Consider the following 27021-nt stretch of genomic DNA (forward strand, 5'->3'; position numbering starts at 1 on the left):
TGGGTTTTCACCAGTAAATCACACAAAGGTATTGGTAAAGCTGAATGCTAGCAATTTGTCCTTTGAGAATTCTTAAGAGATATGCAGAAACTGACAGCTGGTTAAGGCAATGAAAAATGAAATATAGGCATTTTTCAGGGTAGAATACGAATAGTGAAAAACACTGTTTTAGAAGTAGTACACATAGGAATCTTTGAATGTTTTAGAGTGGGTTCCTCTACTCAAAATAGTAAGAATAAACATTTTTGAGTAGATAGCAGGACTTGACAGGTTAACACTTGAGGACTACTAGTGAGCTCTGGAAAGACTTGAATTGTGGGGAAATTTAAACTTCAGTAATGTAAATTGATGATGCAAATGACAATTTTAGGTTTTTTTTCCCCAAAAACTTTATTTTATAACCTTGACTTTTTGTTAGGAATCATAGTTTAATTCCATAATTCTTTTCCTGACTCTCAATATTTATCATTTCAGAACCACTCATGAATTCTTGTTTGGTGCTCTTGCTGAACTAGTTGATAATGCAAGGTATGTAGTCTTCAAGCATACAGTCTCTGCTTGAAAACTTTTTGGGTCGTGTGACCTTTGCTCTCTGAAGACTTGGGAGAAGGGCAATTCTGTTGCAAATGCGACTCATTCCTAAGAAGCCTCTTACCCAAAAAGTATTTTTAATAGCACATTAGTTGATACCTTAATTCATTCGTTGCTGTGCTCCAGCCTAAAAATAGTGAATTTATGACCTCCAAAGCTACCTTCCCTTGTGTATTAGAGCAAGATAATTGGAGTGAAAAACAGGGAATTAAGATAAAAATTTAGTTAGCTAATTACTAGGACAGACAAGCTCTGTTTTAATTTGTGCTACCAGGACAGTACACTATCTAATGTCTTTAAAATTATGTCAGAGTTCTGTGTCTTCCCAAAATGTATAATCAGCCCTCTGTATCTGCAAGTTCTGCATCTGTGATTCAATGAACCATGATCGAAAGTATTTGAAAGTTCCAGAAAGTTCCAAAAAAGCAAAACTTGAATTTGTTGCATGCTGGCAACTATTTACATAGCATTTACATTGTATTAGTTATCGTAAGTAGCTAGAGATGATTTTAAGTAGACGTGAGGATGTGCATAGGTTATATGCAAGTACTATACTATTTTATATAAGGGAGTTGAGCATCTGCAGATTTTGGTATTCCTGGGTGGTCCTGGAACCAATCCCCTGCAGATACGGAGGAGTGACTGTATTTTATTGTCAGATGACTCAGGTTGATCAAAGCATCTTCCATTGTTAGCAATTGTGCTTAGAAGAAATCATTCTTTAGCACTGTGTTATACTGAATTCTTAGTGATAGAAGCCTATAAATGTTACTGAGCAAGACTGAAAAGTTTGGGTTGGTTCAGAGATAAATAGCAAAGGCCAAATCAGAAGTCTTTTTATAGTTATATCACTAAAATATTATCTCAGTCTTGTTTCTGAATGCAAACATAAAATTCAGACACGGCGTTTATTGACCAAGTGTTGATGACTAATGAAGGAAGAAGAGGATAAGAGTTGACAGGAGTACTTTCTAAACAGACCTCCAGTTAATGACATAATGATAATTATGTCTACCTATGTCCATGCTATAAACCTATACTATTATTACTTTTATTGTTATTATTCACTGGACTGCTTATGGAAGTGTGCTGGTTAACAGGTTGTTTAACTAGAAAGCTCCCATTTTCAGTGTTTTCAATTATTTCAATCCTGGTTGGCTTATAATTTTTATATTCAATTTAAAAATGTTGTAGCTTAATGGAACTGTGTTTGAATTTCCCACTTGTTAGTTTAGTGAGACTGTAATGTGTTTTGTCAGACTGCTTTTTTGTATATCATACGGTGAACTGGAGATTGGGAGTGTATGTTCCTGCTCATGCACACATTTTGCCAATCTCTTTTATTTTTGAAAATGTTTTTATGTCTTTGAGAATAGGCACGTGTAGAGTTGTATGGATTTGAGTGGATTTTTCACATTTAAAACCAATGAAACTCTGTGCCTCATTTTCCTTGTCTACAGTTGGCAGAACTGGACTAGATTACTTTCAAGCCTTTATGGAAGACTTCATTGATAACTGAACTTTTATTTCAGCCGATGGCTGGAGTCTAATGGGCTGTCCCAACTTCCTTTCAAGTTTAGGGAGGATCAGATTATGGGCTTATGAATCAGTCTGCTGACTATAGTGTGTATCCCATGAGACCTGATTTTTCTTAGGCTTTGTGGCAAGTTGTTGTTTTCTTTTTTCTCAAATCTTGGTGAGAAGAAAAAATGGACAAGTTATTGGAACATTGTTTATGATTGTAATCAAATGAGTGATTGGAGTCATTTCCTAGTGTGTAAAAGAAATGTTCTTTTTTATCCTCTAAAGAAGGATAAAACATTTTTTAGATGTTTTTAAACATCTAAAAAATGTTCTTTTTAGATGTTTCACTGTGAAATTTTTATTAAAAAAGTGTGTCTAGGTCCTGTGTATCCTGTGATTATTTTAAATAATTTGGAGCTCCAGAAGTGTTTCATAGACATGTAAGGAAAATTGTGTTACCAAATGTAAAAGTATATCTTTAATGTATATAGAATTTCTTTATGACTTCCTGAAGATAGATTCAAAATAGTACGTATCCCTCTCAAAATATTGTGCATCTTGATGGTTGATATTTTCATATTCTCATTTGAATCTTGATTTTTTTTTCTTTTAACTTTGCAGAGATGCTGATGCCACCAGAATCGATATTTATGCAGGTAAGACAGACATCAGTCCTTTCTTCAAATGCCCAGTTCCCGAAAGCATTTATTGCTGTGCCTAAGAAGAAATGAGTGGGAAAAAACTGGTTTTTGGAGCGTGGGTAGACAGCCTGATTACTACAGGTCTTAGGGAGAAACAGGGCAGCCCTCGTCAGGCATGTAATAGAAATCAAGAATATTGGTGTAAAGGAACTAACACAGGGTGCCCAGATCTATAGATCTATTTAAATAAATCCGCTAGGAGATTTATGGGGGTGATGGGGAGTGAAATGACCAAGTACCACTGATTGCCCTGATTGGAGTTAGCAGGTGACCAGATTTGTGGTTCCTGCAGCCAAAGAGAGATCTTGTTGAAGGCCATCTTCTCCCTCTGCAGCCTTGGTGAGGACAAGTCCCAACTTGGAGAGTTGCTGGTGTCAGTTGTATAAAACAGTTGTGTAACCAGGTTGACACTGAGGTCTGCAGAGATGTTCTCAGGCAGAGAAGTTATGTAGGAAGAAGGGCTGCTTTGCTTCGAATTTAAAGATATTGACAGCGTCTACTATTTTGCCTAATTGGCTCTGCTCTTTGGCAGTAAGATCCTTTTTTTTTTTTTATGGAGTGGGTACAACAGTGGAAGAAATCTTAGTCATTATTATTTATTTATTTATTTATTATTTGATAAATAGCTTGCTTTTTGCCTGTTCAGTGTTTGCACCAGCACGTTTTTTGGTCGTTTGAATGCTAAAAATTTGGAAGTGGAACAGAGGAAGATGGCTTTTAAATCCAATTTGGGTAGCATTGTCTAGCTTTTGAGAAAACTTGAGTGTTTTTATGGGAATATATGGTTATCAAATAATCCCTCTTTTTCTTCACAGACCTGTTTGATAAACGGGGATAATCACACAATAGGAAGTAATTCTTAGAATTTCCAATGCCATATAATTATAAAGAATCGCCCCAGATATGAATTTCTTATTCCTTTCTTTGGAGCAAAGAAAATATTCAGAACAGCTAAAAGTCAGCTATACTGCTTAAATTCTAAAGCCTTCTGTTCAGAAGGCTCTGCCAAAGTGGTGAAAATAAGACTACTTTTATTTTTAGAAGAAAATAACAAGAAAAGGGGGCATAGCAGCAGAATGTTAGAAGATGGTTACTAAACCCTCAGGCCAGATGGAGGCATCATTCCCAAGCCACAGTATGCCTTACATCCCAGTGTGCTTTAGTGAGGAGTATTAACCGCTACCTCTGAAAGAAATGGTGGCTGTTTTAATCATTGCACAGATGGCAAAGCACAGAATGGGCCTCCACTCCAAGTGATGTTGAAGGGACAAATCACCATAGCCAAATCTATTTGGAAGAAGCTTTTTTTTTATTTTGGCTGCGCCACGCAGCCTATGGGAGTTTAGTCCCCAGATCAGGGATCGAATCCGAGGCCCCAGCAGTGAGAGCGCCTAACCACTGGACCACCAGGGAATTACTGGAAGAAGCTTTTTAAAAGAGATCATCCCTGCTCCTTCTTACTACCTTTGGTGGGTGAATTTCAGCAAGGAAATTTAGTGCTTTACCCTTAGAATGCAGCAGAACAAACAGCTGGATTTCACTTTAAATGAAAAGGGCCCAGTGTGCATTCATTCTGTGCTCAGTGTTACTGCTGTTGTGTTTTGGGAGGAGTCGAGAGAGCATGAGATGGGGCCTTTGCTAAATTCTCATTAGACAACTTAGTCACTAATTGGAGAGACAGCACTCTACAGATGATTAGAGAACAATGACTTGATCTTGAGGGAACTGTCAAGGTAGTTAAGGATTAAATGGTGTGATAGAAGCGCTAAGCACTATAGCATTTTGGAGAAAGACTTGATTTACTCTCAAGTACCTTGAGACTGGGAATCTTGACTGAGGTGCCCCTAACTTCACACTTTTCTACTTCAGTGCCGTATTAACACATTCAACAGGAGGAATAAAAGCAACCTCATTTTACAAGTAGAATAATAGAATTAGTAATGTAAAGTTTTTGTTCTTACTATATCGGGGAAAGAATCTTCCTGTCTCCCATTCTGAAACTAGATTGATAACTGAACTCGGAAATCTCCCCAAACATCAGATGTAGTTTGAATTCGCCACACATTCACACTGTAATTTAAAGAAGGGTGAGAAAGGAATCAGACTCCCGTACCCAAAGCATTCCTGTTAGGTTGGGCCAGACCATAACGTGCCTGTCAGAAGTAGAGTGTGTTTTTATTGATTTTCTGGACTTCCTTGGATAGGGACTGCCATGCCTCAAAGAAAGATCCCTTTTGTGATGCCAGGTCAATGGTTAGTAAATGGAAAATTAGAGCAAATGTAGCTGAAACGAATACTACTCAAACACATTGCGAAGTACGAGGAACTTGAGTGTTGTTCTGTTACAGCCTCCGCTGAGGACAACATCATTTTATCGCCTCTGACTTTTGACTTATAGCTCCATCTCACATCTCCTTTCCAGCTTCTTTCTTTTTCCTGTTCTCCGCAATGGGAGTTGGATGGAGGAACGTTGGGCTAACTTGGAGAGGCCAGACTTAGTCATGTTGGGGGAAACTTAGATGTGCAGCCTTCCACACTGGGTCTGTGATTGTACATAGCTGCTACCAGGGCCTGAAGCACAACTGCAAAGAAGGTAGTTTGGCTTTGCCCTCCTTGTCTTGCTTCTGAGATGTATGTTGGGACGGGGAGCAGACAACCTCCAGCTGCCTAGACTCCCTTCTGTCCAGAACTCCCCCATCTTCATAAAAATCCTTTGCTTAGAGGCTTTAGATAGCACTCAATTGACTGACTAAAGTGAATAGAATGTGTTAGGAATGCATCTCTAACTGCTGGAATGTCTGGGGAGATAGGTTCAAGCAGAGAGGCCTTCTAGTTCTTGCTAGCTCTAGCTCTCTGCTTCTCAAAGAGTGGACCAGTGGTGGACAGTATTGGCATCACCTGGGAGCTTGTTAGAAATGCAAATTCTCAGGTACCACCTCTGACCCACACTACTAGACTCTGCAGGGTGGAGCCCCGAATCTGTATTTTAACAGGCTCTTCAGGTGATCCTTATGCACAGTGCCTTTGCTCTAGCTGACACTCTTCTCAGTCTCCTTCTGCTTAAACCCTCCTGCTTACTGATCTGCTACAGGGAGTAGCTATCCTATGGATTGTAAGCTCCCTGAAGGCAGTGATCACATCCGCATTATTCTCGGCTGTTATCTTCATCACAGAGCCAGGCACATCGAATAACTGAGTGATTGGGATAAGCATTTTAGCCAAGTGAAGATGCCATACTGCTTCCTTACAAAGTGGAAGGAGTTACTGCTGTGTCACCTAGTATCTTTTGGCCCTGAGGCAGTGCCACACGTGACAGTGGACCTGAGCACTGCTAGCTGCTTACAGACTGTTGGTCACTGTGTGGCCAGGAGGACCCTCCATAGGTGGGTCTCTTACTCTCATAAACATATGAAAAAGCTTTAAAATGAAGTCCTTGGGCAAGAAAGGGATCTCAGACCCACTGTTAAGTGATGATTGTGTGTTAAAACAGCCTGTGTGGACTTCCCTGGTGGTGCAGTGGTTAAGAATCCGCCTGCAAATGCAGGGCACACGGGTTCAAGCTCTGGTCCGGGAAGATCCCACATGCTGTGTGTGGAGCAACTAAGCCCGTGCGCCACAACTACTGAGCCTGTGCTCTAGAGCCTGCGAGCCACAACTACTGAAGCCCGTGCGCCTTGAGCTCATGCTCCACAGTAAGAGAAGCCACTGCAATGAGAAGCCTGCGCACTGCAGCGAAGAGTAACCCCCGCTTGCTGCAACTAGAGAAAGCCCACGCGCAGCAACGAAGACCCAACGCAGCCAGACATGAATAAATTTTTTTAAAAAAGCATCAAAATTAAAAAAAAAAGAAAACAGCCTGTGAGTCCTGTTCTACCAAACATAAGGACCTAGAAGTAATTCCTAGGTAGTGTTCAAGAAATGCCAGTAATCAATCCTTGGAGATTTTTCAGATACACTTGGCTTGAACCAATTTCTAGATCCCAAAGCAGAGTCTTTGTGTACATTTTATGGCTAAAGCATACAGCAAATGGTTCTTGGCTAGATTTAGAACACTTCCTTTACCACGCTCTGTTCCTGACCCAGTTTGAGTCTCCATATGACACTTTGCTTCCTCCAGAAGGAAACTGAGGAATTTTTGCACCTTTTTTGCACTTGCTTCTGCTTACTAGATCTCATTTGGGCTCTCCAGACTGATAAAAGGCACTGCCACAGGAAAAATTTTCTTATCTACCAGTAGTACTTCCAAGAAGGTCCTTATTCTCGAACTTTCAGGAAGCACCTGTGATTAATGTTTCAGCGAAGTTCAGCTTCCTGAACATCGAATGATACTTGAAAATCTCTGTGGCTTATAGTACTTCTGAAATAGCATTTTAAATTACATTAACTAGTCCATTTAACAGAGGTGGTTATGACTTACTTGAATATTTAACTTGAGGGGAGGACAAAGAGCATTTTAAACTGAGGTTCCACTGCTTAGATAGTTGGGTGAAGTTGGTGAACTGCAGCTTGGGGGAGACAAAAATGTCCTCAATTAGGGAATAGACTCCAAGGCAGCCTTGGGCTTATCCCTGTAGTACCTTAAACTGACCTTCTTCCTTTTTAGTACAAATGCTCTCCTGATTCCAAGGCCTGTGCCGTTCCTCCTTTGCCTGCCTAGTCCTCATCACTGGGGTCAAAAGGCACCTTGGAAACTCTAGTGTGGTTCCCTTCCCTGTTTGGGAATCTCTTCTCCAGTGTTTCTGATGTGCTTGGACCCAGACTGCTCTGAGTGACCACTTGCTGCTGTAGAGACAGCTGCTGAAGGAAGGGGTTCTTCTAGCCACTGGAATGGCAGCCTTAGTCTCATACATTTCCTTCCTGTCGGTCAGGACGCCCTGCCACAGCTGCTCTGTCTCTTATTGTCGAAGGACTGTTCCTCTCTCCAGTCGAGCAGGTCCAGTTGGAAACCAGGCAGCTCTCACTACACTCTGTGCCATCTCACTTCTGGGATGGGGAGCTATTTGAAGGACCCATAGCAAGGAGGGGATGTGATGATGAATACTGATGGCCCAGAAACTATGGTTGGCCTGGGGATAGTCACATACTGACTTAGTAATTCACCTTCTAGATAGCAGCTGCTACCACTGTGTCCATAGCACGACTGGCTCCATCACTTTATCTGAAGGCTACCCCAAACTTAACCCACAAACAAGGTGCCCTGTTGAATTTGAGCACTGTTGATAAGGTACAGCATGTAGTAGTTGGAGTACTTTAGTGTCCACAGCAGAAGGCAGAGGTGGAAAAAGTCCAGGTGCAGAGAGGCAGAAGGGTGGTTGAGGTGTGTATGAAATCCGTGCATGTTCAGTGGCCCTGGCTGTGGCTAGATGCTGGACTAGGTATTCTCTGTCCCTTCCTTATACATTCTCTTATGCTTTGTCGTGAACTAGAATGCATTGGAGAGCCTTTGATGGAAATTCCTACCATCAAGGGCCCTGACATTTAACTCACACTAGCTAGGACTGTTAGAAGGAGAAGGCCTTTTTGGACTAAGCTTCACATTGATCCACCTTCCGATCACAAACAGGTTGCCGCCCTCTGGTGGGTAACTGCCCAGTAATGGCAGCTCCTTCTTTTACAGAAAGGCGAGAGGACCTTCGCGGAGGATTTATGCTTTGTTTTTTGGATGATGGAGCAGGAATGGATCCAAGTAAGTGTTGGGCTGATTGCTTCTTTTGGGGAAGAAGTAACCATTTTTACAAAATGCTTATTGTGTTAACTTGTTTTTCTGCCTCACTCTTGTGACTAGAAGGAAGAGGGAGGTCTCTTGCAACATCTCAGGCTTAATTCCACTCACGGATTTGCTGGGTTTTGTTCTAGCATGGGAGATAGGATCTGAATGGCAGCCTGAAGTCTGTCAGATTACCTGTCTCTTGACATTGTATTTATCAGCTTGTGTAACATCCTGGAGCTGGAACTGTGGTGGCCTCCCCCAGCCTTATTACCACGTTCTGGTAACAGAACAAGGGCCTAGTGATGGCGGTACTGACAGGCCAGTCAGAGGTTTCCTCCATTTGCCTCATGGTTGTGAATTTCCTTGGACAGAGGTTTTCAGTAGACAGCCAGCCCTGCTTGGATTTAACAAGGCTCAGACCTTTGATTTTTGAGAGTCTGGGAAAGAAAAGCAAACTTTTCACTTTGTCTTGTGTCCGCCACTTCAGGTGATGCTGCTAGCGTGATCCAGTTTGGGAAGTCAGCCAAGCGAACGCCTGAGTCCACCCAGATTGGGCAGTACGGGAATGGGTTAAAATCGTAAGTATACTAGAAGCTTGTCCCAGGACTCAAAACAAAATCGAGCAATGCCCTCCTGCTTCTGTCCAATGAAAATGTTCCTCGTCCTTGTCCCTCCATCACTGTAATTCTGGAACAGGAGGAAGGTCGGGAAGGAGTTGTGGTTTGGGGACTTAGCAGCTGATGTCCAGCGTACATCACAGATCAAAGAGTATGAACATCCAAAATCATTGAGGTGGGAGAAGCTGTAGGTTTCTCTTGGCACTGTGCTCTGGAACAGCACCTCTCCTCCTACTGAAAATTCTTATTTTTACCTTGTGGTTGAAGATGCAAGTGGCTGTTTTGTGGGCTTGGGTTGCTTATGAGATGGTGAGGGGGTCACTCCGTGGTGCAGCGTGTCCCCTGAGCACCTGTCACACTTTGTGCCAGGCACTGGGGATCCAGGGTGAGTGAGTGAGAGACCCGAAACACCCCCCCACAACACCACCAAAGGACCTGGTTGCTACTCACATGTCCTGCCAGGCCCTGTAGCAGGGACCTACCTAATGTCTCCCCATCCCTTCAGACTTCTTTCTCAGCCCTTGGTTCCCACTTGTTTGGCATTTGGAATGTGGTGTTCTGGTTTTGAGTGAAGCCCCAAGAGAAAGATTTCTATTTCTGAAATGCTCACTTCCAGTTGTACATACCTTTGGATGGAATAAGATTTAGTGGGATTGGAGTTTCTACAAATGGAATTCTGAGTCATGTTTCTAGTCTTGCTGTGGAAATGTGTTGTTTTATTTGAGGGTGGTGTTTGGTTGGGCAGCAGCATCAGTTGTCCCTCCATGCAACCAGCTTGGGTGTATGGGGAAGAGAGAGAGTGCTTCCCATGATGGCAAGGACCTGGTACCTGGATCTCCCACTTGTCTCTCAATAACAAGCACTTACCATGTGCTGGGCACTGTGCTAAAAACTTCACTTGGATGATTTCGTTTAATCCTCACCATAGCCCTGTGAGGTATAGGTACTATGATTCTCATCTTCAGATGAGAAAATTGAGGTTTATAGGGGTGATGTGACTTGCCCAAAGGTGTAAAAATGCCCAAGTGTAGAGCTGAGATATGCACCACGTCTTTCTGACTGCAAGGCCGGAGCTGCTGTCCATCTCACTTCAGTCAAACCAAAGTTCAAATCTGACATCAGCCGCTTAATTGCTTCTGTGAGCCTCAGCCTCCTCCTTTGTAAATTGAGATTATAACACATATGAGTAGGTTAAGAATCTATCATTACTGTGAGAGCCCTAGCCTAGTTTCTCCCTTCTTACTTTATCTCTCCTTTGATCTTTCCATGGTAGATTTTTGGCCTGATTTGGTGGGTCTGGGGTAGGGCCCAGGTGATTCTGGTGTGGTGATCTAAGTTTCCAACAACTGAGTTCTAGAGTCAGATGTAAGAAACCCTGACTTCCCTTCTGGATTATAGATAAAACCCCTTCCTGGTTTTATCAGCTCTGTGACTTCAGACAAGCCATTTCACCTTCTCTGAGTATCTGTTTCCTGCCGTAGAAAATGGGCTTCTAAACGCTGACATTCATCCTTACTGAGGAAGCTTCAGGAGCAAATGAAATGTGATTCTGGAAGTGCTTAGAAGACCAGGAAGGAAAGCATACCGAAGTTGAGAGTGTTGCCATCAGCATATTCTGGTAGAACGACTTTTGAGAAGGCGCCATTGAGAAGGAGCCATCTAGTGTTCAGAGTGAATTCATTTTGAAACCAGTGTAGAAGTTGAAAGAGTTTCAGGAGGAAGTGATTTGTGGTGAGAATAGGGCTGTGAAGCAGAGAAACCAGCAGAGAAGTGGCGTTTCTGGGTTGTTGCTATTTACCCTCCAAGGTCAGGATCAAAGACAGGGAAGAGGCACAAAGTGAGAGGTTTTGCAAAATTAGGGTAAGAGCAAGCTTTGGCAGAAGGTAAGCTAATGTGCCTCGTTTTGCCACCGGTAAGTTTCAGGGAGGCAGGAGGAGGACTGTGAGATTGTCTGGGGAGGGAGCATTGCCAGCACCTCGGGAACTGGAGGAGGAGAAAAACAACTTGGCAGCCACCGGGGCATCTCTGGATAGTGTCCTGGAGTTTTCCTGAACATTCGGGGAAATGGGGCATGGCGTTCATTTGCATACTTGGCACACTGGCCCAGTTTGTATTTGTATTTACATAGAAGGGAAGTAATAAGGCTTCCCGCTGCTGTCACCTCCCTGGGGTATTAGGAGGACTAATGAGGTAATAGCCATAAAGCCAGAAGCTGCTCAGAAGACAGGTCAGTGGGTCCTGTTCCCACTGGTGCTTCACGCTTTTGCCCTGTTCAGTGTTTCCCGGAAAGGCCTGTCCTTGCCTGCTCCTCAGAAGGATTAACTCAGCCAAATAGAGGAAGGAGCAGTTGATTCCGTTCAGACTTTTGCCTTGTGGAAGTCAGCCTGGAGGCACATTTTTCAGAAACCAGTTGCTTCCTAAAGCAGGGACCTGTGGCTTAATGAGTTGAGGTGACAAAACAATTCAAGACACAAGATGGTTGTGGTTACAGGACATGAGCCAATTGTAGGCCTCCTTGGAACTGTGTTCAACAGTGATACTTTGGTTAGCCCTGTGTTTGGCTGAGCCTTGTGGTCATCCTGGTTTTTTGAGGACTTGTGAGCATAGGCAGTGGGCTCTTCCCTTGATGGTGCTGCCGTTTGATGAGTGGATGGGAGGGGAGTTTGTGTCAGTGAAGGAAGGACAGGGTGAGACCTGGATGTGCTCAGTGTGGAAGATGATGTGTGTGTTGGAGGTGTTACTGGAGTGAAACCTGGTGGCTCACAGTTAGGCCACAGCAGCCCTGTGTGGCTGGGAAGAAACCAGAGCACAGGCAGCGACAAGCTGGGGTGAGACTCCCCTGGGGCTGATGCTTGGTGGTGAGAGAACCCTGCGTGCTGGGAAAATGTGGTTGAGAAGGTGATGAGGAGAAACTGAGGCCCACGGAAGAGCAGGAGGAGGAGTGTCGGGAGGTGGGGGGCGGGGAGGAGAGGGAGCGAGGGCTGTGGAGCTCAGCTCAGGGTCCTGGGTCCCAGGGAGGCCTTTAGGGGAGCCCTCCAAAGGCAGTCTCATCACGTCCAGAGGGGGAATTTGCTCCTTCTTCAGCCCTAGGAGAATAACCCATTTCTGCTTCCCTTTCAGGGGCTCAATGCGCATTGGGAAGGATTTTATCCTCTTCACCAAGAAGGAAGAGACCATGACCTGTCTCTTCCTGTCGCGTACCTTTCACGAGGAGGAAGGCATTGATGAAGTAGGTCCCATCCTCGTTCTCCCAGTCACCGTTCCACTTCCTAGTTCTGCCCAGGCTGTTTTCATAGGTCATTTGCATGCTGGGCTTATTGGCGTTGCAGGATTGCAGCCACATCCCTTGTTATGGGATTAGCTGGTTGGTTGGATGAACTGGTTGAGGGGTTAAGGCAGGTGTCTTTTTTTTTTTTTTTTTCTGTACGTGGGCCTCTCACTGACGTGGCCTCTCCCGCCGCAGAGCACAGGCTCTGGACGCGCAGGCCCAGCGGCCATGGCCCATGGGTCCAGGTGCTCCGTGGCACGCGGGATCCTCCCAGACCGGGGCACGAACCCGCGTCCCCTGCATCGGCAGGCGGACTCCCAACCACCACGCCACCAGGGAAGCCCAAGGCAGGTGTCTTAATGGGAGAGGAAGTAAAATCTCACAGCTTCAGAGAAGAGATGTCCCGGTTCTGAGAATGAGGCCATCAAGTGTCAGGAACCAAGAGTTGGATTTGTAGGTCTCCTAGATCTGCAGCTTGAATTCAGTCCTGGGGTAGGGGTTGTCACTGGGGAGAGCTGTTTTATCAGGGGGAGTATTTGGGGCTTCCCTGACTATGGGTGGAGACCACAGCTGGTGATAATAATAGGAACAGCACTGCCTTTCCCATATGATGGTGATTTTGTGGAATGTGCTGTGAGTGCATTTTCCTTTTGAGGAAATGTGTTACTCTAACCATTTATATCAGAAGCTACAAACAAGTCTGATACCTGCAGGGCCTGGACAGGTAGTGAAGCAGGTGAACACATGGAAAATCATTTAAGTTTTTCAGTAAGTGGCAGCTGACACACAGCCTAAGCTGATTACTGTTATGCTGGAAGGAAGGCCTAATGACTCTAGAATATTCTGATTTTGAAACCTTTTGGTAATTAACTGTGTAAGTTAAACACATGCACAGCTGATTCTCTTTGGGCCTGGTGGCTCATATCTGTAGAGCTGGTTTGGTGAGGTCTGCGCCCGCTCATGGGAGGATCAGGGAAGGCCTTGGCCTGCCTAGCCTCAGACCGGACTCTTAACTCCTTTCCTGTGTGAGAAATGGAGGCCAGAGCTTGAGAGGGGGCCAAGAGGGTCTGCAGAAAGAAATCCACTCCTGTCACTTAAACAGGTGAAATGCGGTCAGTGTCAGTCTAACTCATCTGTGTTGGTTGGCTGTGAGTAAATTGGTACTGGCCTTGTTTAGATGTGAGCCTAAATCATAGCAAATCAGTTCATGCTGGGAACGAAAGGCTCTTTTTCTGCCGTCTTTACTTCGTGAGCCACTGGGTTTGTTTGCCTTTTTGGTGAGTGAGAGAAGTGCTGCAGCTGGCAAGCACTCCCGGGAAAGGTGGGGCAGGAGGATTTGGCCCCGGCTGGGCTTTTCAGGACTGCTTCCTGGTGGACTGAGGGTGGTGAGAGCAGGGGCTGCGCGTCAATAGAAACGGCCTGTTCCTGGCCTGAGAGCTGGTGGGGACTGTGGGAAGGGCAGAGGGGCCACCTGACGAGAGGTGGTGGCCTCTGGAGAGCAGAGAGGGTAGGTCGGGCCTGACCTCTGGGCCTTGGGGAGTGTGTGGGACTTTATTAAAAGCAGCCAGGAAAGGGAATCTAAGCAATGTATTAGATCCTCTTTGAAAAGATCAGTTTGGTTACTGTGTGGTGCCTGGATTGGAAAGATTGGGGTGTTGGTGTCAGAGGCCCTGACTGTCTACAGGACTCCAGCAGGGAGGTGAGAGAAATAGGAGTGGCCGCAGATTTGGTGTTTAATCAGTTGGAAAGGGGAAATGGGAAGGGGGGGTTGTAGATGGCTGAGGTCCTGGTGTGGCACTTGGGGGTGGGCTGTCTGGAGCTGGGGAAGGATGGAAGAGGGGCAGTTTGGAGGGGAAGTGTGTACGTTTTGTCCTGGACACGCAAAGTTAAGTCTGGGTCTGGAGCTCGGGGGAGGCTTAGACTCCAAGGAATCTTCGTAGTGAATGGGCTCACCTAAAAGAGCGTGTTGGAGAAGAGGGCCTGGGGTCTTAGGCATGCCCACCCACATGTAAAGGCCAAGGAGAAGGGGAAAGCAGCAAAGGAGGCAGGAGCGGCCAGAGGGGTAGGAGGAAAGCCAGGTGAGTGGTGACCCTGAAAGTAAAGGAGGAATATTCCAATGGTGTGTGGGTGTCAAATGAGGTGAGTGCCCAGAGGTTAAAGTAATGCCGTTGTCACCTGGGACTGCTGTGAAGATTGGGAGGTGTAAAGGAGGTACCAATTCTCAGAACACAAATGGAACTCAATTCCCCTGGTGAAAAAGCTAGGTTGAAATTTTTTCCTTACTTGGAGCTAGAAGGTCACTGTTTTGGATTGTACTCTAGTGTGAACTCAGCCAAGATTTCAAAATAAGATCACTTTTAGCTGGGTGGGACTGTGTCCAGACCAGCCCCAGGGCTGAATACCGTAGCTTCTTAGAAACCAGTAAAGTGCCTCCGAACTCTTAACAGTTTATCACCACAGAGCTTGTTAAAATACAGAATCCCCTTTTCCGCAGGGTGGGCCAGCCAGCCATTTTGAACCTCTGAGGTGCCTGGGGTGGTTTGCTCTGCAGAGGGAATCCCAGGCTACAGGGCTCCCCGGCACCTGGGAGAGGGGTGGGGGCGGGGGGGAGAGATGCATGTTGATGCCTCCGGGGAAGTGGCGTTTTAGTAGGGTTTTTGAAGAATGAGTAGGATTTTTCTCCCAGCTTTATTGAGGTATAATTGACAAGGGTAGGATTTTCTAGAAGATTACCTAGATGTAAGATTAAATTTTACACATATGGAAGAGTGTATTAAAATCTATGTATATATATATATGTATAACTGAATCACTTTGCTGTACAGCAGAAATTAACACAACATTGTAAATCAACTAGACTTCAATAAAATAAAAAAAATAACCTATGTACAGTTGAGAGTAATTATAAAGCAAATACCCACGTAGCCACCACCGTAGACTGATGCTAGAAGTCCCCATGTGTCCCTCACCAATCATATTCCTTATCGCACCTCTTAAGGAACTGCCTTGGTGATGATCAGTCATTTCCTTGTTTTTCTTTATAATTTTGTCACCTGTGTATGCATTCTTGAATAATAGTTTATTTTTTGCTTATTTATGAATTTTATATAAATGGACTCATACTATAGCGTTTTGTTTTTAGATTTTATTTCTCCTAGGTTATATACCTGGGAGTAGAATTGCTGAGTTATAAGTTATGTTTGTGTGTGTCTTTAGATTCACTAGATCATCGCAAATATGTTTTGCTTAGTGGAAATAATAACTTACTACCAGATAGGGAAAATGACCAGGGATATCCCAAGCAGGGAACTGCTCATGCAGAGACCCCCAGGCCATAAGGCAGCATACCCCAGAGGACCTAGCAGTGTGAGGCAGAGTCTTGGGAAGGGGCAGAAGCTAGAGCCACTGGTGCCAGGCTGGGGGGCTTGGGCCTCCCCTTGGGGCAGTGTGGAGCTGCTGTGGGGAGGGAAAAGATGGATGCACATTTGCGGGGGGAAGGCTGTTCTGGGGCTTCCTTCAAGCGTCTGCTTGTGCTTCCTCCAAAGGTGATAGTCCCATTGCCCACCTGGAATGCTCGGACCCGGGAACCTGTTACAGACAACGTGGAGAAGTTTGCCATCGAGACGGAACTCATCTATAAGTATTCTCCCTTCCGCAATGAAGAGGAGGTGATGACTCAGTTCATGAAGATTCCTGGGGACAGTGGTAAGTAGGCCTGCGGCCTCTAGCATCAGGGAGCTCCAGAGCCAGGAGCGGTATGGGGATTGGCTGGGGGTGCCTGGTAGAACCACAGGATTTCTGTTCCCTAGGAACACTGGTGATCATCTTCAATCTCAAACTCATGGATAACGGAGAGCCAGAGCTGGACATAATCTCAAATCCAAGAGATATCCAGATGGCAGAGACTTCTCCGGAGGGCACGTGAGTGTGGCTGGGTAGGGAGGAAAAGGGAGGTGACTTGAGGTTGAGAGGGGTGAGCTTGTTCCCTGAATTCCCCAGTTTTAGAGTTGGTAACGCTGAGAACTCAATGTCTTCCTGCCACAAGGCAGAAGGGATGAATAGAAGGACAGCAGGTCCTCAGCTAATCCAGATCCTTACCCCAGCTCCTTAACTTGAATGAGAAAGACACCGAGGCCTAGAGAGGGGAGAGGAATTGCCAGGTCCGTGCTGGGATGGTGGGGCCAGTTTAGGTGTCTGTGCCAGGGACGTGAGAGGAGGTGGGATGTGGTGCCCACACAGAGGAAGCACCCGTCAGGGCAGCAAGAGAAGCCGAGATGGGAGGTGGAAAGGTGGAGAGCCTGCAGAGAGGCTGTCCACCCAGGCCTTTGGTTGGGCTGGCGGTGGGAGGGTGACAGCACCCTCCATTCTGCTGCCTCCAGGAAGCCAGAGCGCCGCTCCTTCCGTGCCTATGCTGCCGTGCTCTACATTGATCCCCGGATGCGGATCTTCATCCACGGGCACAAGGTGCAGACCAAGAGGCTTTCCTGCTGCCTCTACAAGCCCAGGTAGGGGCCTGCCCACCCTGGCCTGCTGTTTCCTTTGGGCCAAGAATGGGGCCTGGCCACGTGTCTCTGGGGCATCTTTGGAGTGATGGTGGATGAGCGGCTCTGACAGTGTTGACTGCGTTTGGGTCTTTAAGCTGCTTGATTAACTGCAGACAAACTACTGGGTCCTGAGGGAGGGGCAGAGGTGGCTGGTGAGGCTTGTTGAGTGTGCCTTCTGTGAGGTGGAGGGTGCTCAGCCTGACACGGTGAGCTGTCTGAGCCTCTGGTTGCAGGGCCAATGGCCCTTTAGACAGTACACAGGGAAGCAGAGGCCCTGCTCGTTGCTGAGGTTGGTTTCTACTGTGGGATTAATGACACACTCAGAGAGTAGTGAGGTTGCTTTTCAAAGATGGAGCAGGATGGCAGGGGGCAAGTGGAGTAGGGAATTGAGTCTTTTTGCTAAAATAAGCTTGGCTTTGACTCATCGGAGGGCCAAGATAGTTGCTGCCCTGCACCTCTGGTGCTCAGGCCCTCTGGTTACTCGCCCCCCGCCCCCCCAGGATGTACAAGTACACATCAAGCCGGTTCAAGACCCGCGCGGAGCAGGAGGTGAAGAAAGCTGAGCACGTGGCACGGATTGGTAATGACCCCCTGGGCAGGAGGGTCGTCTGGGGGACGTTGCTTGTGGCAAAAGCAGGATCCAGGCAAAAGCTCCATGCAACACCCAGGGGTGGGCTTTCCTGAACCACTGGTCCAGTTTCTCGCCCACCTCTCCCTCAGCACTTTTTCTTTCCAGGCTACTCCTTCAGCCATTTACAGGCTGTTATCTAAAGCTTGCCTGCCCAGAGTGAAGAGTCCCACACTGTCCTCTGGCACAAATACTTGTGAAATTGGTTTTCTTGACTCCAGGGCAAAAATCTCAAGGTCTCTCTTGCTGACAAAGCTTCTTGGCTGCTCAAGGAGAGTGGTTGGCTGAGGACTGTTGGTAACTTCCAGCTCCTGCTGAGGGTTTAACTCTGGTTGCCTTGGGCAGTGCTTGACCTGTTCTGATTCATTTGTAAAGTTGGAAAAGGTGTCTGTTTTCCTTGGGGCCTCCTTGACTTTCCAAGCAAGGAGGCTGCTCTCCCAGCTCACCTGTTCCCTGACAGTGTACGAACGTCTCATACGGCAGGGACTGCACTATGGGGTCCAGGAGGGATAGCTAAGAGTTTTGACCTTTTGAATTCTTACCATGGTTTCTTCTGGGTTTCAGCTGAAGAGAAGGCAAGGGAGGCGGAGAGCAAAGCTCGGACATTAGAAGTGCGCCTGGGCGGAGACCTCACACGGGACTCCAGGGTGAGGCCCCAGACCCAGCAGCTCTTCTCCAGCGTTGCTGCCCTTAGGATCCCAGAGCTCGCCTGGCTCTGTCTCCCGCCAGTCATGAACCCCTTGCCCTAGAGCTGCAAAATGGGATGTGATGATGTTTCCGTAGTCACTATTGAACACACTGTATGGCAGGATCTTGGCAACCATGTGAGGTGGACACTGTTAGTATCCTCAGTTTATAGAAAGAAACGGAAGAGGGTCACTTGCCTCAGGTCACACACAGCAGTAAGGGTCAGCAGTTCTCCACTCCTCCCCTGCGAAACACACACCTCTGCAGACTGTTGTTTCAGTTGGGGGTGTTTCCTCCTCCGTGTCAGCAAGTCTGGTCAAGTGAAGCACAGCTTTTGTGTTTGTCCCTAGCGAGGGCCCTTTTCTGTGGAAAGGAAGTAAATTTCCAGGTCTGTTTTTGCGTCCATGTGATTTAAAGTGAAAAGTTTCAGATGTGTTGTTAATGATATTACCAGCTGTGGCCCATAGCACTTCCTCTCCTTACTTGGTGCTGGCGTGTGTTTCCAGGTGATGTTGCGACAGGTCCAGAACACGGCCATTACCCTTCGCAGAGAAGCTGATGTCAAGAAGCGGATCAAGGAGGCCAAGCAGCGGTGAGTGCCCGGCTGGCCTTGGGTCTTTTAAAATTATGTAGCTTTTGTATGGATTATTGACAAAGAAAGAGCTTGAGGAATCCCTCTCCACCCCACAAGGTTGCTATTCTGTCACATGCGGATTGCTTTGAGAAAGCCATTAATGTTGTGATTCCCAGACGTTTGTCACATGCCCACCACAGGAGAGGTTACCCAGCTCAGTTCTCCCCTGAGCCAGGACAAGGTGGGCAGAGCCAGCACCTTGAGTTGAACACCAACCTGTCCTCACTGGCAGCGCTCTCACCTTCCCTCCCCCCTCCCTCCCTTCCTTTCTCCCCTTTTCTCTCTCCTCCATTCTCTCCCCACCTTGCCCATCCTTTCCCTCTTCCTTTCCTTTTTCCTTTTTTTTCTTTTCATTTAAAGGATGTATAAAATGCTTGTAGTATACAACTTGTAAAATACAGACTATTTAAGAAATACAGCTGTAAACTCCCTTATACTTCTCCCACCTGGTGATATGTACTCTTAATAATGCTACAGATTGAGTTTGTTCCTTTTTATCTAGACTGGGCATTTGTCCTGGCTCATTACATGATCTTCGTGTCCCCCACCACGTCTGGAGCCTCTGCAGGCTCTGGGCCTGAGACCCTGCTTACTTCTTGGCCTCCTCACCACAGGCCTAGGTTTCGGGTATCTGCCCCGTGAGTCTGTCCACTGATCATCTATCTGCTTTTCAGTTTCCATGATTTTGTTGACGTTTATCCCATGATCATTTCTTCTCTCACATGTTTATTGTTCTTGTGAATTTTTGTCTTTTTAAAATTAATTACTGTCACATTAGTGGAATGGTTATGCAGATGACCTTGTGTTTATTCCACTAAATAAGCATCTTTGCAGAGATTTGCAACAGCTTCACAGAATCCCATTCATACTAAATACATCCCTGTTTGATACCAAAAGCTAAAGTCATATGCTTTTAATTAGGGAGCTTAGAGTGACTGCACAGTGAGTATCCTTGTCAAGTCTACAGGTTGCATATTGAACGCAAAGGCAAAACTTAAGTGTCTCAAGTTTCAGCTTAAGCTTAATACATCTTAAACACCATGGTATTTGTGTGTTAATGGGTTGATCTGTTTGAATTTATCTTTTGTCTTCTCAGAGCGCTTAAAGAACCCAAGGAACTGAACTTTGTTTTTGGGGTCAACATTGAACACCGGGACCTGGACGGCATGTTCATCTACAACTGTAGCCGCCTGATCAAGATGTATGAGAAAGTGGGCCCACAGCTGGAAGGGGGCATGTGAGTGCTGCCTGAGGAGAGCTTCAGCCCAGGATGGTTGGCGGGAGAGGTTTGGTCAGTGGGGTGACAGAGCCGTGTCTACCTCCTCCTGCAGGGCATGTGGCGGGGTCGTTGGGGTTGTAGATGTGCCCTACCTGGTCCTGGAGCCTACACACAACAAGCAGGACTTTGCTGATGCCAAGGAGTACCGGCACCTGCTGCGGGCGATGGGGGAGCACCTGGCGCAGTACTGGAAGGACATTGCCATTGGTAATGCCCTTTCGCTTCACCTCCAGCCTTGAGATCCTCTCGCTGCCTCAGGGGGCTGACTCCTCAGGCGATGTGTGGGTGCTTGTCTTCCAGCCCAGCGGGGAATCATCAAGTTCTGGGATGAGTTCGGCTACCTCTCTGCCAACTGGAACCAGCCTCCATCCAGTGAGCTGCGTTACAAACGGCGGAGAGCTATGGAAATCCCAACCACCATCCAGTGTGGTGAGTTGGGGGTCGGCACCTCCTCCTGATTCCTTTCCATCATAGTCACCGTGCTGGCCTCCTGAATGCAGTGACATTCAGGGACGTATGTCCCACTAGGGATATGAGTCTGTTTGGTGATGGCCCTGGGAGCTCAGTCTTGGGGCTGTGCTGTGCCCACCTGTTCCTTCTAAATGAGGCAGGAGGTCATCTACCCTGCCGGGTCTCACAAGGTTTGGTACCACATCGGTAGAAGTGTGAGTGATGACTGAGTCAGGATTTTGCTGGAGGAAGGAGAGGGGTTGGGGCCGCTGAGGGTCCGTGGTATAAAGTTTCCATCCTTGCTGGAATCACTGTCCCTGAGAAGAGTGACTGTTCTGTAAGGAAGGCAGAGTTGGAGCCAGACTGAGGATCTTTGCATAGAAAGTCGGGGGCATCTCTGCCTTGGGCCTGGCTGGGAGGAGCCTGGTTATTGTTGGTGGGCATGGCTGATGTTTTGTTGGGGGTATGTTCTGTGTCACAGATTTGTGTCTGAAGTGGCGGACCCTCCCCTTCCAGCTGAGTTCTGTGGAAAAAGATTACCCTGACACTTGGGTTTGCTCCATGAACCCTGATCCTGAGCAGGACCGGTGAGCACTTTTTCTAACAAGGAGTTTGTGGGCGTCCCCACCTCCTCCCGTGCTTTTTCCACTCTTCCACTACGCTTCTTGAGGTCAGTGCTCATATCCTTACATCTCTGTCTTGCTGTGTATAATAAGTGCCTGGAAATAATAGAAGTGTATCCTGCAATGAGTATTAATTCTGTGCATTTGGGAAGTCTGAGGTTGCTCTGGTGAGAGAGAGCATGGGTTGGCTGAGGAGGAAGGACCCTGCCGTACCTGGAGCTATCTTGCCACACCCTTCCTAGCACTTTCTCTTTACAGGTGTGAGGCTTCTGAACAGAAGCAGAAGGTTCCCCTGGGGACGTTCAGAAAGGATCTGAAGACACAGGAAGAGAAGCAGAAGCAACTGACAGAGAAAATTCGCCAGCAGCAAGAGAAGCTGGAGGCCCTGCAGGTGTGTGGGTCATGGGCAGTGGGCACATGGGCAGGACTCCTCAGTGTCTCCTCTGTTCCCTCAGGCTCAGTTTCACCCTTCTGTCACCCATGAGTGCTGCCCAAGCTTCCCAACCCCAACCTCCAGGCACACTGGTTCTCCAGTATGCCTTGATCATTCTTTAAAAAAAAAAATTTTGTTTATATATTACAAAGAGGTCCGATTCATTTAGAATGTTTTGAAACTCCAGAAAGTACATATGCTGTCTTAGAGGTAACCACCATTAACTGCACATCCTTCCAACTTTTTATGACCTCTACATACACATAAATACATATATTTTTTATTAGAAATAGAGATCACGACTTACTTGTGTCATATCACACACACATACTTTTTTTATTAGTGCATAATTATTTTCTTGGGATAGTTTTCCAGAAGTGAATTTGAAAGAGTAAAAGGATTTTTTAAATTCTATGTTTTCTTTAAATAACTATTTCCAAATTATTCTCCAGAAGATGTATTATGTTTTGTTTTTTACCAGCAGTACATTTATTTTTAAATGTTTTTGCAAATTTGATAAGCAAAGATACACATCTTAAATTTGAATTTCATATTTCTAAAATTGAACAGCTTTTTCGTGTGTTTCTTTTAGAACTGCTTATTGTTCTCTTATATTACTGTTGTTTTAAATTTTTTCCTTAATTGACTAGTCAGGTTTTTTTAGATATATGTGTGGTATCAACCGTTTATCGTATTTATTACAAAAGCCTTTCCCTTTCTGACTTCTGCACAGGCAGATGCTCTCATTGTATGCATGCCTCCCTGTCTGCCAATTCCCACCTGTCCTTTCCGGCTTTGGCCTTTCGGGATCTCCAACCTTTTTGGCTTGTTTTATAGGAATTTAGTCTACTGACACTTTTCCCCAGTCTCTCAGTTGCTGGATTAATCATATAGAACCCTGTAATTTGCTGGTAGTTTAGTGTTTGTGAATTTTTGTCTTCTCAGTGAGAATGGGAGGCTTGTAATAGTAGGACTGTGGCCCAGGTGTTCTTTTTTATTTGCCCACTGTCCCAGACTGTGGGGCTCCAAAAAGAGTTTGCTTTAATGTACCAGATACGCAAACGACCTCCTCATCATGTTTACCCTGCAGAAAACCACACCCATCCGCTCCCAAGCTGACCTGAAGAAATTGCCCTTGGAAGTGACCACCAGACCTTCCACTGAGGTAAAGCCCAGGGATAGGGGCATGGCTTTTCCTCAGGTGTCTCATGCTGGGATCCATGTTGTCACTCTCTCTGGGCCTCTTTCAGGAACCTGCACGTAGACCTCAGCGTCCTCGGTCACCTCCTTTACCTGCTGTGATCAGGAATGCCCCGAGCAGACCCCCTTCCCTGCAGGCTCCCAGACCAGCCAGCCAGCCCCGAAAGGCTCCTGTTATCGGCAGCGTCCCAAAGCCTCCTGCCTCGACAGCACGGGAGGAGGCCAGTACTTCCAGGCTGCTCCAGCCTCCTGAGGTGCCCCGAAAGCCTGCCAACACTCCAGTCAAGACTGCATCCCGGCCCGCCCCTCCCGTGCAGCCACCATCACCATCTCTGCTGCCCAACTCCAAGAGCCCTCGGGAGCTCCCCGCCCCCCGAGCCATCAAGACTCCAGTGGTCAAGAAGCCGGAGCCGCCCAGTAAACTCTCCCTGGTGAGATGCTCCTCCTTCTCCAGCCCTGCCCACAGTGGTATAGGAATGGAGGGGGCAGCGCTGACTGCATGGGGGGCGGTGGGGGGTGGAGAAGCCTCAGTGGAGATCAGCCTTCCGTGCTGCCCCTGCAGAGGAGGAGTCTGATAGCTGAAGGCACTCATGGGGGGCACAGAGCTTGCTGGTTCCCTGTCCAGGGAGCTCTTTGGTGCCCCCTCCAAGGTTTGGTCCTCCACAGACTTGAGTCGCCTTCATTGGCTTCTCACGCAGTGGGCAGAGGTTGCAATCTGGTGACAGCCTTGGTGGGCTGCAGCAGTGGTTGGTGTGGTTCAGTGGGGAGTGAACTGAGAGGCTCCCCTGTGACAGCTTTGAGCAAAGGTCCTCGTGGGCGTAGAGGCCGGGGGTTGCTGTGTCCCTAGTACTGTTGGGAGCCCAGCCCTGGCGGGGATTGAGACCCACAGACCCCTTTCTGAATGGCTCCTTTAGACCAGATGGGATCTTCCAGCACCTGAGGGTCTGCCAGGGTCCCTCATGTTACCGCTCCTCTTGCTGTAGGCCACTCCTGGTCGGAAGCGGAGTCTTGGGGTCTCTGATGAGGAAGAAGCCGAGGAAGAGGCTGAGAGGAGGAAAGAGAGGTCCAAGCGGGGCAAGTTTGCCGTGAAGGAGGAAAAAAAGGACTTGAATGAGGTAGGTTCTCAGCATTCTCACTCCCCAGGGTCTCCACCCGCCACCTGCAGTCTGTGACACGAGCCTTTCAGAAGCCTAGTCCATCTCTGAAGGACACTTAGTCACACAGACGACTAGAAACACGGTACCTGGTAGGATCTTGAGTGAGACTGGCTTGTGGCTCTACTCACAGGCTTGAGGTGACACCGACGCAGATGTACTTCCGTGTCTGTGACATTCTGCCCCTATGCCTGCTCTCTTGTTTACTGACGTTTTTGGAGGCAGGTGTGTACGTACTGAGATAATGGTTGAGAGAGTGGCTCTCAGTGAGGCCTGGGGATTTAAACAGCCGCACAAGACGACATGAGGTGATGGCTTATGACCCTGGGTGGACAGTCTGTTCTTTAGGGGCACTGGCGGTACCTCTCACAGGCTCTGTTCTTGCAGCTCTCAGACAGTGCTGGGGAAGAGGACCCAGCTGACCTCAAGAGCGCTCAGAAAGGTGAGTTTAGGGAGGTGCCCAGAGCCTGTGGGGAAGTGGGAAGGGCGCCCCTTGCCAGCAGCACCGTATTCCGAAGGCTTATGGAGGCTTTCCTGGCTCCAGGCTCTCAAGCAACAATGGTTTCAAGTCTAATTCTGAGAATAATGCTGAGGCTAGCACGCCCTCGTGTTTATTTTTAGCATCAGTTCCTTGGTGTTCACTGCTGGCAGTTACCATGCTGCTCTGCGGCACTCTCATGACAGTTGGGGAGGGAGACCAGAGTGGCTGGGCTCCGTGTCCCTGGCATAGTGGCGTCAAGCTCCTAGGGGTTCTTGTCCCTGTGAACCTGGGATGACCTTTCTCAAGGTGGCCCTGGCTGGGTCGGGGGCTCTAGTCTAGTTTTCTAACTCCATCTGCACTCTCAGATAAAGGGCTGCACGTGGAGGTGCGTGTGAACAGGGAGTGGTACACAGGCCGTGTCACAGCCGTGGAGTTGGGCAAGAACGTGGTGCGGTGGAAGGTGAAGTTTGACTATGTGCCCACGGACACGACACCAAGAGACCGCTGGTAATGCCCCTTCTAGGAGGCTGGGTTGACAGAGTTGGGCAGGGGCAGGCAGCCCATCCTGGGAGCCTGGGACACGTGACACAAACACTGGGTCCTCCCTAGGGTGGAGAAAGGCAGTGAGGATGTGCGGTTGATGAAGCCCCCTTCCCCGGAGTATCAGAGCCCGGACACGCAGCAGGAGGGCGGGGAGGAGGAGGAGGAGGCAGCAGTGGCTCAGCAGGCTGTAGCCATGGCGGAACCCTCCACCTCAGACTGCATTCGCATTGAGCCCGACACCACCGCCCCGAGCACCAACCACGAGACCATTGACCTCCTCGTCCAGATCCTTCGGTGCGTTGTCGTCCTACTCCGGGGTCAGTGCTGGTTCTCCACTAGCTCTGTGCCATTCTGATTTCCAGTCTCCACCTTCTTTCTTTTTTAGGAATTGTTTACGGTACTTCCTGCCTCCGAGTTTCCCCATCTCTAAGAAGGAGCTGAGTGCTATGAATTCAGATGAGCTAATATCGTTTCCTCTGGTGAGTCTGCCCAGCCTTTGGTTTTTGACTCTGCACGCCCCCCTTGGTGCTTGTTGTGATTGTCAGCTCTCAGCTGTGTGCGCCCTTCCCCGCTTGGCCAGCTTCCCTTTCATCTGCTGAGGGAAGGGAAGAGGGGACTTTACATTGTGGAAAAAGAAGCTGCTCAGCCGGATGACTGGTGTGCAGCTGGTGAGATGCTGGGGTGGAGTGGAATCCTCGCTTAGGGACAGGCCCGGTGTGACTTGTGTGGAGTATGTCCCTTTTCCTCTGTCAAGGCAGGAAACAGTAAAGAGCTTAGGTTCAAAGTGCCGGAAACGTGACTCTCGGAGGTATAGGGAAGCTCGTGGTGTGTGGAGATAAGCGTGGGATCTTATTTAGCAAATGCAGATGCAGTGCCTCAGTGCTGGAGCCTCCAAGTGGCTTAAGACTCAGTAGAGACTGAATTTTTAGCAGGTACCTAGACATGAGGCTGAGAGCAGTAAGTGCTCTGCAAGGTGGGTGGGAGGGCTGGGGCAGCCTCTGGGAGGGGGAGAGAGTGACCAGGGCTAAAGAAAATGTGGGTTTGGGCGAGTGTTTGTAGAAGTGACGGGAAGTGTTTGAGGCAGAGGGACTGTTGTGAACAAAGGCTCAGGGATGCAAGGGCAGGTGGGGGCCAGGGCAGTGGTCTCTGTGGTGAGCACTCAGGGAGAAGGGCCCTCAGAGCCAGGATAGGAGGCATCGGGGGCACCCCCCTGAGGTGCAGTGGCTTAAACTTTGTATGAAATGGAGGCCCAGCTAAAGGTTTGAGCGGATGGAATTGTCGACTTGAACCATGTCTGGGGCAGGGGTCAAGAGGCTTATTCTGTAGAGGCCAGTTAGCAAATATTTTCAGCTTTATGGGCTTGTAAGGTCTCTGTGGCAACTCTTCAGCTCTGCCGTTACAGTGTGGAAGCTGCCATAAGACCATATGCAAAGGAATGGATGTGGCTGAGGTCTAGTAATGCTTTGTTTACAAAAACAGGTGGCAGGCTGATTTGGTCACAGGCAGCGAGTAGTCTGTTGACCCTGCCCCTAAGAGGGTAACTCTCGTTCTGGGAAGGAGGGTGGATGGGAGACACAGGGACAGGGAAGCTGGTCTAATGGTAATAGGTCAGGGAGGGGGGATGGGAGCTCTGACAGGTGAAGGGGCCGTGTCAGGGGTCCTTCTTTGACTGAAGGCAGGTGATGGTGAGGAGGCAGAGGTCACGTGCTTCCCTGTCTCTCAGGCCTGTGGGAATTGGAGGTTGATGACAAAGCTGTTAACTGGGAGAGAAACAGGGTGAGGGTGAGGAAGATGAGTTGTGATTTGACTTGGGCTGGAAGTACCAGCACTTCATTTCTGGTGACGTCCAGTGGACAGGACACTGGAGATTGGGGCTGGCACTTGGGGGAGGGGTGGGAAGGGCAGGGCTGGAGATGGGGATTGGGAGTCATCCACATCAGGAGGATGTTTCTGC

General features: G+C 47.7%; 1 protein-coding gene across 4 annotated transcripts in view; it reads left to right on the top strand.

The window, feature by feature from the left end:
• The window catches only part of MORC2 (MORC family CW-type zinc finger 2), a 40085-nt gene that overhangs the window by 9381 nt on the left and 3683 nt on the right, over positions 1-27021 (top strand). For all 4 annotated transcript variants that reach the window (XM_029227458.1, XM_029227465.1, XM_029227474.1 and 1 more), the window contains exons 2-24: positions 475-528; positions 2737-2771; positions 8434-8502; positions 9014-9104; positions 12264-12372; positions 15957-16116; positions 16221-16332; positions 16791-16916; positions 17456-17535; positions 18148-18230; positions 18777-18862; positions 20001-20141; positions 20236-20390; positions 20484-20612; positions 21115-21220; positions 21515-21647; positions 22780-22854; positions 22940-23320; positions 23873-24004; positions 24431-24485; positions 24890-25031; positions 25134-25361; positions 25453-25546. In XM_029227458.1, the coding sequence (XP_029083291.1) occupies positions 475-528; positions 2737-2771; positions 8434-8502; positions 9014-9104; positions 12264-12372; positions 15957-16116; positions 16221-16332; positions 16791-16916; positions 17456-17535; positions 18148-18230; positions 18777-18862; positions 20001-20141; positions 20236-20390; positions 20484-20612; positions 21115-21220; positions 21515-21647; positions 22780-22854; positions 22940-23320; positions 23873-24004; positions 24431-24485; positions 24890-25031; positions 25134-25361; positions 25453-25546 (2776 nt within the window). The remainder of the gene's footprint in view (positions 1-474; positions 529-2736; positions 2772-8433; positions 8503-9013; positions 9105-12263; positions 12373-15956; positions 16117-16220; positions 16333-16790; positions 16917-17455; positions 17536-18147; positions 18231-18776; positions 18863-20000; positions 20142-20235; positions 20391-20483; positions 20613-21114; positions 21221-21514; positions 21648-22779; positions 22855-22939; positions 23321-23872; positions 24005-24430; positions 24486-24889; positions 25032-25133; positions 25362-25452; positions 25547-27021) is intronic.

The sequence above is a fragment of the Monodon monoceros genome, unplaced genomic scaffold (assembly GCF_005190385.1).
Source record: "Monodon monoceros isolate NGI ecotype Baffin Bay Population unplaced genomic scaffold, NGI_Narwhal_1 Super_Scaffold_1, whole genome shotgun sequence".
NCBI classification, from domain to species: domain Eukaryota; kingdom Metazoa; phylum Chordata; class Mammalia; order Artiodactyla; family Monodontidae; genus Monodon; species Monodon monoceros.